This window comes from Vanessa tameamea, chromosome 6 (genome assembly GCF_037043105.1).
Source record: "Vanessa tameamea isolate UH-Manoa-2023 chromosome 6, ilVanTame1 primary haplotype, whole genome shotgun sequence".
In the NCBI taxonomy this organism is placed as follows: domain Eukaryota; kingdom Metazoa; phylum Arthropoda; class Insecta; order Lepidoptera; family Nymphalidae; genus Vanessa; species Vanessa tameamea.
In genome coordinates, this window is record NC_087314.1 from 5,345,202 (window position 1) to 5,358,063 (window position 12,862).

Here is a 12,862-nt window from a genome sequence, read left to right on the forward strand (position 1 = left end):
CATAAATTTAATATTATTTGAAATCAAAATTAGGGTAATATCAACAAATTTCTTAACCTTCTCCTTAAATTCTTAAGACTGGACACATGAACTTAAACCAGCTGTTAGAATAGCTATAAAAGTATCGCGAACATATTGACCTTTTTAGAAAATATTGAACACTATAACTAATATCAAAGACAAACTTGTAATAGATGGAATGGCAATCCGAGACGACGATATCCGCGACGGCTCAGAGGATTGTAGTCTTAACTAACAAATTGTCAATTTGTCGCAATCGAATCGACACGTAATCGTTGCTGTTCAGCCGTGTAGCTATTCTACAAACGCAACGATCCAGCTGTGGTTCGGTCAAAGTTGGATCTGATTAGGTAAAATGGATCCTCAGTTACAATTAAGCTGAGATTAATTTTTGTAAAGAATAGTCGAAGTTGATCAGAACCGAAGCGGAATATTCAATTAATTTTAAATGTATTTAGAATAAATATGGAGGTATGTACATCTTCAATAGACAGAGTTACTTTTGAATTTATAATATTAGTATAATAAAATAAATGAGATGGCCCAGTAGTTAAAACGCATCTTAACCAATGATTGCGGGTTCATACCCAGACATAACACCAATGAATTATCATGCTTAGTTTGTGTTCATAATTCGTCTCGTGCTCGACGGTGAAAGAAAACATCGTGAGAAAATCTGCAAATATATAATTTCAACGAAATTTTGCCACATGTGAATCCACCAACCCGCATTGGAGCAACGTGGTGGAATATGCTCCAACCTTCTCCTCAAAGGGAGAAGAGGCCTTAGCCCAGCAGTGGAAAATTTACAGGCTGTAAATTTTGTATGTTGTATGCATTCTCTTTACGATGACTGAACGCAGGACTCTTTACACTATCGCCTATAGTCTATAATCGCCCTTAGCATGAACTCTTTATTCAACTCATTATATAGCAAAAAATTATTAACTGCAACATTTCCTTGACTCACGTTTTTCAATCAAGATATTTCGAAACTTAGATTCTCTTTGATTGTTGTTGAAATAACAAATAACGACTAGACTCTATAATAAAAATAATATAGATAAGTACGTGTCAGATCAGATGGATGATAGGGTTCCGTAGTAATATACATTTTACGACACAAAGTTATGTTTAGAGTAGGTACTATAGGGAAAGAGTTTTCATCTGAAATTGAATATTTTAGGAGCTGGCTAAATAAATCTAAGTTTTAGTTTCTGGGAAAGCGCTAGATACTATCATCAGAAATGTGTGTTTTCAAATATTACATATACATAATTTTATTTCTTGAATAAAAAAAATCGAGATATAGTCGTATGTATATTCAGCAGTTGCATCATAATATGAATCTATGTTAATATCGAATTGTGTTCAATTTTCATATTACATAGGTATAGTTAATCTTTCAAGTTTGTATATAAGCTTTATAAATATTATTAATAAAAAAAAAAACAACAAAAGAAAATTAAAGACAAACTTACTATAAAGAGTAAACTTTATAAGATTGAAAAAGTGTACTCTCCGTTTATGAGATTGAGTAATTTTGCAATTACGTGTTTTCGAGATGGCAGCACTAGGGCTCGCCCTCTAAAGAGATGAAAACTTGCTTTCAAACTCATGAAATGCCTTTTAACATATTCTAATTCGATTCGATTAGTTGATTCTTTTTTACCAGCAACATCATTTTCAATTTATCTACGGAGTTTAATACCTACATAATGTTTTTATATCATATTCTACAAACTGCCAAAATACTTATTACTTAGTTAATATTCAATAATTTATTTCGATGTAACAAGTGATTTATAAGAATTTGAGGCTTTTTTAAGAATAGCACGCCTCTATGCATATTATGTAGTAGTCAAAGGCACTGCCTTTGATTTAAAATACTACAATATTACGAACTAGCGCTTAAGAAATAAAATATCAACAGGGTCTAAATATTTTCCTTAAAAATTATAAAATATGACTGTGTTAATAAATGAATTAAATAATTTATAGCCAGTATCACTCGGGATAATGGATTTTCGCGACACTGAAAACCATCCAAATACATTCAAATCTATTTAGACATTTAAAAGTCATGTTGGAACTTGGAATAAAAAACTCATACGTACATAACTGAAAACTTACACTTATAATGCTTTTTTGAGAAGTCTTGTTAATAACCATCGTGGGGCACTATGCATGTTTCCAAAAAATCCTGCCTCAACCAACCAGTAGTGGAGTAACTTGGCGAATGGAGCTCCATAGTTTCTTCTTAATGCGGAAGGAGCCAAGAAGCCTACAATAAAATAACTATGTTTTAAAATTCTTACATATGTAATGATTTTTGTTGCAGTGTGCATACAGTTTCTTAAAATCGATTTAAGGTTTTCCAATTTACTCAACGAGCATTTAACAGGGTTCAGATTTGGGTCGTTTTTTATTCCTAATTTATATTATTGATATTCCCAATGTTCTTAAAGATTTATGTGTATATTATATTTGCAGCTAAAAATAATGCATTAATAATTTTGAACTAAAAGGAGGTATAAGCGAAACACAGGTGAGTTTTTTCAGTTATTTTTTATTGTATTGTATAAAGTGATATTTTTATATGACCTTCCAATGGGAACCTTATTACCTAGATATATTTTTAGAAACATAGCCTTTTCAGAGCCTTAGTAATTGACAGTTGTATCTACATATCTGTGTAACGATCTCATAAATAAAAAAATACATGCGAAAATTGAACACTGAAAATAAAAATAATACGAATTTAATTGTATAAAAATCAAAAACGTTTGAATACAAATTTAAAATAAACAATCAGTCTGTACGACTTAAAACGAGAGCGGATCTAATGCATTGATACAATAAAATTATCGACGGTAGCAGGTTCTATGCAAGATTCAACTTTCGTCTGACCCATAGTAAATTGTTCTAGATGATTACAACTCTTTTGTAGGGGAAGCCAAGGACTTGATTCTCGCAATTATAATTATTAAAAAAATTACTACGAAATAAAGCTAATTTTTTTGTAATATTCTTGAAAACGTCATGATCAAATGAATACAATTTTACACCGGTATCACTGGTGTAAAACATTGACGATTTAAGGAATCGTTAATATTTCTTACAGGACCAACATCTGTGGGCGGTGATGATTGACCATTTGATTATACAAAACTTTATACTATATTTTAAACATACAAAACATTAATTATAAATGTCTGGATAGCCTGCCAATGCTGAGAATGCGTCGAAAAAAGAGTGCCCAACGCGACTAAAGAAGTTTACTCTTCGAAATAACGGCCCACAGTTGGCCACTATGTATACGTACACTAGTAAAGTAGTATGACGCTCGGCGAGTGTCAAGCGGAGCTGTCACGTATTCCAGTACAATAAAGTTGATTCTTTTGTTTTAGTTCGTTTGTAGAACGAGAATCTATCTAGTTATGTAAAATATAAATAATCTAAGATACTAATAGTTACCAATATACAATAGTTACTGAAATTTGTCTGTTAAATAGGAGAAGTACCAGAACGCTATTGACACCTTTAGTGGAAATTTTAGAGACCTGCAATAATAAAATTCTAAAATAATATTTTAATATTTATACTACCAAATCAATTAAACATTTTTCTATTTGTTTTTGAATAATCCGCATTAGGTTGAGGTTTGAAGAGGATTATATGAAAATGATTTATAGATTTTGACTTTGAGGACTTTGGGCTAGACATATATTAAGCACTATAAATTAAGCTCTTCAAAAATCAGAGTTCGTGTTAAAATTATTTAAATTGCACATTTTTTATACTTGGCATATAATGGTCTCTGTTTTCTAATCGATAACAAAATTAAGCAATAATATTGTAATTGTAAATAAATAATTATCTACGGCACCTGACCTAGACCCATCGCCCGGTTCAATGTCACAGGCTAACGATCTAAAAAACCACAGATCGAAGATTTGTATTAACACTTATACATATTTATATAAAAGTCCACATGATTACAAGCTCGTATATGAATCGCAAAATTTTACTTTTAAATGAGCTTACATATTACTTACACTAAAATTTATATATAAGGGGATAGTGTCTGCTCGAAATTTATTTCGATGATTAATTAGAGATGCAGTTTTTTTTAATCTGAATCTTCTATTGAAGTAAGACCAACTCGTATGCCGTGACAGCAAACGGCAGTATCCTCCCTACTCCTTTATGTCTGCGTGGCGCGTATACAATATACTCGTTACTATGTCTTATTCTATAATAATAAGAAAAATATAATTATTTGATTAGAGAAATATCACCTTTTTATTTATTTTACTCCGCACTTATTTATTACTATTAGGAGCCATAAATTTCGATATTTTAGTGAAGACATAGAAAAACATGTCGTATTATAATATTATTTTTTCTTTTTTCTGTTCTGTAATTGGATGTCTACACATCTATCCTATCACTGAATGTTTATAATATTCAATTTTTAAAATTGTAAAGTCTAATTTTTAATACAACTATGACTGCTATAACTACGAATGTACTAGTTAGTTGCTATAGATGTAACTATGGTTATGATAATTCTAGATGTGGTCCGTGACTTCATTTTGATGTTGAAAACAAGTTCTCAGTTGGCTAACTTAGTTCTCATGAAATAAGCTATATAAATTAAATCGTTCACAAAACTAAAAGGTGTGTCCTTTATCGGTATTTTATGTACTATTTATTATCATTGCATCTAAGAGATATTGTTGTGAAATCAATTCTGAGTTAATGTCCATTTACGTTTATTCTATGAGCAATTAACATTGCAACTCAGGTCCATGGGAATATAATAAAATCTTTACGAATAGGACAATACATAATAGCATACCAATTGCTGCACCACTTGGCAAGAAGATAAACCACCACACTGCCCCAACTGTAAGTTAGTAGATGGACATATGGGCTGTGGCAGAACTTCATCCGACACAATTAGATTTTATCGCTGTCTTAAATCAAATTATTGGAATGTTATAAAAACATTAAATTCGTTTTAAACTTATTTATGATATATTGTGGTTTTATTTTGTACTGGTAACTTTAAAGTTAATTATGTCATGTGACGAAACGTTTTTGACATTCTTAAAAAGGATTTTGGAAAGGTATTTAAGTTAATTTGAAAGACAAGGTCTGCTTATTTTATTTATTTGAAAACTTATTCGTGAAATCGTCCATTCACGACAAAAAATCCATGCCACTGAAAAATCTAATGGATTCAAGTGTCAGATATTCATCCGATAAATAGATGTTTCCTTACAATGTTTTCCTTCGTCATCAAGCTCGAGATAAATTATAAATTTAAATTCAGCACATTTAAGCAGTCATTTGTACGGTTCTGATTCGGCAATATTTAATTTAAATTCACGTGTAGGAGCCAGTGAACAGCTTGACCCACATTTATAAATATTTAGCAAATAAAAGCTCCCACCGCATCAAAATCTATGTATATTTGCTAATCTCAGAAAATCATTTAGGATTTTTCACCAACAGGCCTATTTAATGACCAGATTTAAGTATAGATATGATAGATATGATGATATGACGTAAGTATTGAATACTATGTCAAATTAGATATGTTTTTATTTTCCCCTTGAGAGCTTTTGAGGCATCCGCTTCTCAGTCATCACTCCCGGTCCTCCTAATCAATTCATAAATATAGTAGTCAATGCGTCCACTCAATACCTATGTATACGAAGACCCACCTTGGGTTGCTGTGTGTTGAAATATGTTACCTTATAAACCTCCTCAATCGGTATATTCGAAGTAAATGAAATAAACGTTCTAAGGTATGTCTCTTTAAATCTATTTTCTTTATACTATTGATAAATGATACATTTTAGATTTGTACAATCCTAAAGTAATTGTGTTACGTCAATTCGATCAATTGTCCGGCCGATTGCCAAGTACCGTTACATAAAGGAACCCTGGTTAGTTGTTGGTTGCACAAACTGTTACCACTAAAACTTGTTGCGTCAAACCTGTTAAGCTTTTTGGTTTAAATTAGGCCATGTGTACAGAGCTGAAATTACTATAAAAATAATATGTTCTACCTAACAAAAATTAACCTTTAGACTGATTGTCGACTGTGTACATCCGTCTTTAGTTAGTTTTTTAGTATCAATAAAATTAATTATGCAAACTTTTCTTTTCTTTTTATTATAATAATTTGACAACGTAATGTTCCTTTGAACTTATGTAATGTTATTATTTGCAACTAATTATATATTTTATATTAAGAAAGTTACTGATCCATATCATGCTATTAGAAACAGTAATAACGAAATGCTCTTTGTTACGTTCGATAGGACGATATAATGCTGAGTTTTTCTTTGTTGCGAGTTCTATATTGTCTTGCTTCGTTTTACGCAAATCTGTCAAAAATTTGAAGACGCTGGGTCCGTTGCTTATTTAAAGACGCTCAACATTTATCTTAATTGTTTATCCGAGTGACCATAAATGTTGAACCTTGCTGCTTTAAAAGTTAAATGTAAATAATGTTTGAAATTTCTCAATATGTTAATAATATTATACGATTATATTTATCGGTGTTATTTCATTATATTTTTATTAACCCACACATTTATGTTATATTGCCTTTTTTATATTAAAATAAAATTTTAATAAATTTGATTTTGTTTCGCGGCCTAATAAATAAGTTCCAATTTTATTTTAAGCAAAGCTTTCTTATTCTTTTTTTCTTACAAATTATACATCTATATTACAAAGCATAATATGTCTCCGGGATCATAGTTAGTCAGGTACGTAGCTTTCACACTACATCCGGCTGCTTTGTCTTCACAGAATTTATCTATTTCGTTAATCGTCGAACTTGTACATCATTTTTTATCTCAATTTCACTAAACTGCAAGTAACAAATGGTTCAAAGCAAAAGCCACATAACCTTAATATCCATATACGGCAACAAGTTAGTTTACAATAATACAATCTTATATGAAAATTTGCTTCAAATAATATGTTTTATTAAAATAAATTCCTCATATGATTATGTACACAGTTCAATCATTGATTTAACGAATAACTATATCCATGTAAGGTGATTTTTTTTTTTCGTTATAAATCTAATGAAATAATAACTATATTAAGTATTAATGAAAACTTGGAATAATAAATCGATATAAAAATCTTTGGCTTTTTTTTTTGACGCTTTCATTCACACTTTGGACCAAAACGTTGAAACAAAGTGCACGATCACTAGCTATCGGTCCGCAATGCCTGACCGAGGAGATAAATACAGTGATCGGCGCGCCGGCCCGGTTAGTTGACCGCTGTATTCGCCCGCGATCCGTGATGTGAACAATGCACAATAAAATAGTGTTCACATTTCTAGTGCTCCAGTGTACGCTCTGCCTAACCATCCGAGTGCCCGTGGACTGGAATGATGACAGTGAAGTGAAAGATGGTCAGTTTGTGGTAACTAAAGACAAAATACAAACGCCACAACCGCCGATATATAATGAATACTTTCAATACACTGCGAATAAACCACAATTCGCGATTGATATAGCTGCCGCACATGGCGTGCATTCGCCGGAAAAACATTTCGAATCGTATCCTATTAGACCTCACACAGGTTTGACGAAACCTGTATTGGGACAGCATCAAATTTTAAATTCCGATAGGCATACATATGAATCGTACCAACCGTTCCTTCAAAATGCTGGTTACTCGAATTATGTAACCCCAGTGTCTACATCATTTGAAGTATACCATCCATATAAAGATGAACAGCATGCTCTGAAAGAAATATATAAAGATCCCGTTTTGGATAAAATAAGAAATGACTTACGTAATAGCAAAAACAGATTGCAAAAACATGAAAATGAAGCAGGAGAAACAGATATAAATGAAGATGAATACTTAGAGACCCCTAAAAAAACTGATCGTAATAAAATTCCGGAAAAAAATATACCAACCCAGTTTGAAATACATAGACCCCAGCGTCGACCCATATATTATCGGATGCCGTTTAGGCATAATTATAGGGAGCAAATATTGAATGATAAATTGAGACATCCTTGGAATCAGAATATTGCTAAAGTAACGCCAAACCATTATCGACCTGTTAAAAATCATTTATATAGACTGAGACAGCAACATGCTCTGAAATATGATGATGAACATAATGAATATCCTCAATTGCCCGTTCCAGAAGGTTATAATGAACGTCCAGATGGTTACGATATATATGAAAAAAATAAAGGGAAATATATACAGCTCAGAAATAATTTTGATGAGTCTATTAATAAGGTTGTTCAGCAAAATAGACCAAATACTAACAATAAGATAGAGCTACAAAGTGGATATGCAAATGATGATTCAAATAATAGTCAAGGTGAAGAACTATTCGTGCCTATTAAAAACTACGCACAGGTAAGAAAAACTGAAACTATCAAACATCTTCCAAGAAAAGCTGCGCTTCAAGACGCTGAAAATATTGAAGAAATCCAAAATGCACCACGCCTTAGAGAAGCTATTAAAAGCACAAAGGCACAAATTGTTTACTCAGAAGAGGGTTATGAAGACGCTGCATATGACCATGCTGGTGAACAAAAACATGCATCTGATCATGAAAGACATGGTGGTTATCTCAAAGAAAATGAAATAAGTGGCGGTAAATATAAAACACCGTCTGTTAGTGCCAATTACGAGGACAACAGAGGCTTAGTGTATAGGGACCAACAATTACATGGAAAGAAATGGAAAGATAGTAAACAAGAAAATGAAGACGAAAAAGAATCGAATGACTACTCCGAAGATGACGATGAAGATGATCTTAGTAGTGTTATTATAGACAACTTAAATATTGATAACGACAGTGATCGAAATAAACGAAACAGTGACAACCTTGAAATGGAAAGTTCTGCTGAACTTCTTTTGAAAAATGAAAAAAAAGAAATCTCTGATAACTCATCTGCAAATAATTCGCAACATGAGGTGATCAAACGTGAAACATCTTTTAAAATTCCAGAATTTGATTTCAATTCAACACTGCCCTCAGACGATGAAATTCTGAAGCTTTCTAAAACCAACGTAACCCTTCAGAAAATACAAACAGAAGACATAACTAAAAATAATAAAAAAATAAAATATCCCTATTATTTAAAAAATATTAAAATCTTAAATAAAAATTCACCGCTTCGTTATGCTGAAAATATAGATTTCATTCCTAAAAAATCAAAGGGTGGAACTGAGTTCTACGACTCACGTTCAAAACATGAATGTTCTGAAGTTGAAGATAATGTGGACGTTATACCTGAAAAACTAAATAAAGATGGGAACCCGGATGATAATGAAGAGTCTGATGGCAAAACAAACGAAAAAAAAATCGATAATAATCTGAAGGACAAACAGCGACTCAAAGGTCTTGGTGATAAAATTGATTGTTTCAAGGTTAAGTACTTTGGTGAAAACCCATTAGATAGCCCATTTTTTAATGAAGAAATAATTGACAGCCCAGAACCTATAACAAAACCAAACTTGAAAGTGTTTGAAACAAAAAAACTTGACGATAAATCAAATAATAAATTATTGTATTATGATTCTGATATATTTAGCGTCCTAGAAAAGGTACAAAATAAAAGTAACAAATTAACAAACCCATTAAAAAATGATTTATCGATTATTAAGAACAGAACATTAAAAAACAATACTTTACTGTCACAGTCAAATCCTCTTCCGGAGGTTTTGAATATAACTAATAACGGTTTACAAAAAAATACTAAATTATTGGAAAACATACAGAATTCTAATTTATTAAGTAGACCATTAGATTTAGCAAATGTAACTTATAAACATTTTCAAAATAAAGAGGATGTTACAAAACCTCCTCTATCTATTAGAAAAAAGAGAGCCACGCCTTTTTTGTATGAGCCTTACAAAATTATAAGAGACAGTCAAGTACAAGATTCGAAAAAAACAACAACTTCAAGTAATATAAGTCCTTTGATTAAACAATTACAATCAAGCAGAGTCATCGACAAAGTTACAACAAATATAGATAAAGATCAAGGTAAAAAGAATTCAAAAGCTTATAAAGATATCGGGAAAGTCGATAGACAAAAATCCCCTAATGAACAAATCATTGATACTAAAAATTCAAGTTTCGTAGATATAAGCTCAGATAAACGTCGTGGCGAGCCCCGTTATGAAATGAGACTAACAAATCATAAAACTACTTACTCACCAGTGGAAAATAAAAGAGCGATATCAGTCGAAGATTATAAAACACAAATTATTAATGATGGCACAGAAACGAATACAAAACAAGAACACTCTACAGTTCAAGCTCAACCAAAACGATCTATATCATCGAAAATGACCTCCAGACCTTACTTTGATGTATCTAAATATTTACCGGAAGTTAAAGAATCTCAAAATATTGCTGCATCAAATACAATACGGAAAGTTATTCGTACTACCACCCCAGAAGTAACAACAGACCAAACACAACGACAAAAATATAATACTGATGAAGATGAAAACGAGGAATACGATGAGTATGAAGATGATGATGATGAAGATAATGAAGAAGAAATAAATATCACAACAACGACAACAACGACAACGACTACAAGAAAACCTGCAACAAGAAAAAGAACGAGAGGTACAACTACTGTTAAACCAATTCCTATAGAAAAAGAAACTGAACCAATGAAATTACGTTTGACTACTAGATTCCGTAATACTCCATCCACGATGAAATCTATTGCACATCACCATGAAGTAGACAAAGATCCTTTTCAAAAAGTATCCAAAACAGAAAATGATTCTGCTAAATATACAGAAAAGAAGAGAAAATCAACAAAGAGCACATTGGTCACAGATACAAAAACCTACGGAGAAGATGATGATGATATGACAAGAAAAGAAGTAGATGCCTTATTGCGTGTTAAACAAGATATGCATGAGTATATGCCACGTTACGAAAAAGAAAATAAAAATAAAAACATCAAAAATGGAGATCATTCTGATGACAGCGCTGAGGAGATTTCTGATAACAATGAAAATGAAGAGGAAGAAGAAGAAGAAGAAGAAGAAGATGAAGATGAAGATGATGATGAAAATGACGACGACGATGACCATGAATTTGATAAAGAAGAAGATGACAACGATCATGATGATAATGATGATTCCAATCATCAAAATAAAAAAAGTAATTTAGAATTTACAACTTCAGAACCTACTAAAAGGACTCTAATTAGAACAACAGTAGCTCCTGCCACGACAACTGAATCAAGAAGTGCAAGAATAGAATTAAAACCTACTGTATTAAAAAAAAAATTTGAAATGCATGAAGAATTGCCAGTCAATAAGTCATCTCCACATATTACTCAATTTAAGCAGGATATCAAAGAAATTGAAATTATTAAAGAAATTAAACCAAAACTTAAAAAAAATAATCATAAAAATTTGGAAGCTTTAGATTTGTTTCGAGATGAAAACTTAGCTGAAGAGATTAATAAATTGGGAGATGTAGAAGTTTTTAAGGAAAATTTAAATCTGAAATCAGGACCAAAACATGGCGGAAACTATAGAAGTCTTACATCAGAAGATATACAAAAAGAAATAGTTGCAAGTAAAGTACGTGATAATGCAAATATGGACGACGTTGAGACTTCTCCGACACAACCTAGAACACGCATAAAATTAGATGAAGAACGCCCTTCTAGACGTAATAAAAATTTTGCCACAAGAAGTCAATCATCTTCTAACGATAATGCTAAAAATACAAAATTTACTGATATGGATGTTATTGACGCACGTTTAAATAACATGAATACTGGTAATTTAAAACCAAAAAGTACAACACATAATAATAAAAGTGCAAAATTAATTGAGCTTGATGTCGATGACGAAGATGATACATCAAGAATGCATGGAGGTAACTACAAATCTTATGAAAACAGAAACACTGGTCGTCAGATGCATGGAGGCAACTATAAAAGTGCAAAAATTATTCAACCCGAAGACAGCAATAAATCTCGATCTAGAAGTAAAATCAGAGACGCCAGAACTAATGCAGCAGCTTTATTAAATGACTATGTGCGTGCCGTACCTATACTCACTACAACCCCCGCTTTTATTTTAGATCCTAGTAAGCGTATGTACTATTACGTAGATTCTTAAAACTCCTTGGGTGTTCTTTAAATGTACTTATTTAAAGCTTATAAATATAACATTTAAAAGTAGAAAGTGCCACAAAATTTACTTCGAATCACTTTCGTGACAAAAATTGTGAAAGTATTTTATATTACTTTTAAAGGTGTTAGATGTGACAACGTTAAATAAGTAATAACATGTGTATTATAAAAGTATTAATTTTAAGATTCTGTGATAAATATATTGTTAGACTTTTTTACTTAAAATTTATATTTATACTGTTGAATTTATGAATAAAGACCATTGACTTGAATTTTGTATTTATTTATAAAAAGATGATACAGATCTACGCATCACTATACATTCATTGCGTGCCTATAGTTAATGGTTGTAAATCGAGTAGTAATTTTAGTTGTAGAGTAGTAGTTTTCAGTATGGCTTTACCACTCATTCAATACGTTGAACCACAATATAGTATGTATATTTGTTCATCGATTAAATGCCAGGTCCAGGCAGGTCAAGCCACAATTTCAACATTCAAAACGAGTAATATGTAATAGTTAACTGTTCAAAGTAAGGCAGTGTAAACAAATTATTGCTCTAGATTCCATTTTGTCTCGAACGTTCACCTTATCACAGAAATTCTACTTTCACTTTTGATGGCATTTAAAGAAAAAATATTGTGACA

General features: G+C 31.5%; 1 protein-coding gene across 1 annotated transcript; it reads left to right on the forward strand.

Annotated features, from left to right (window-relative positions):
• The first annotated feature begins 7,321 nt into the window (after positions 1-7,321).
• LOC113393387 (kinesin-related protein 4-like) lies at positions 7,322-12,485 on the forward strand. The gene has a single exon (XM_026630236.2). The coding sequence runs from the start codon at positions 7,372-7,374 to the stop codon at positions 12,199-12,201; it is 4,830 nt and encodes a 1,609-aa protein (XP_026486021.2). The 5' UTR covers positions 7,322-7,371; the 3' UTR covers positions 12,202-12,485.
• Positions 12,486-12,862: the final 377 nt, after the last annotated feature.

Coding starts and splice junctions, on each gene's coding strand:
- LOC113393387 (XM_026630236.2), top strand. CDS start 7,372: ATGCACAATAAAATAGTGTTCACATTTCTAGTGCTCCAGTGTACGCTC.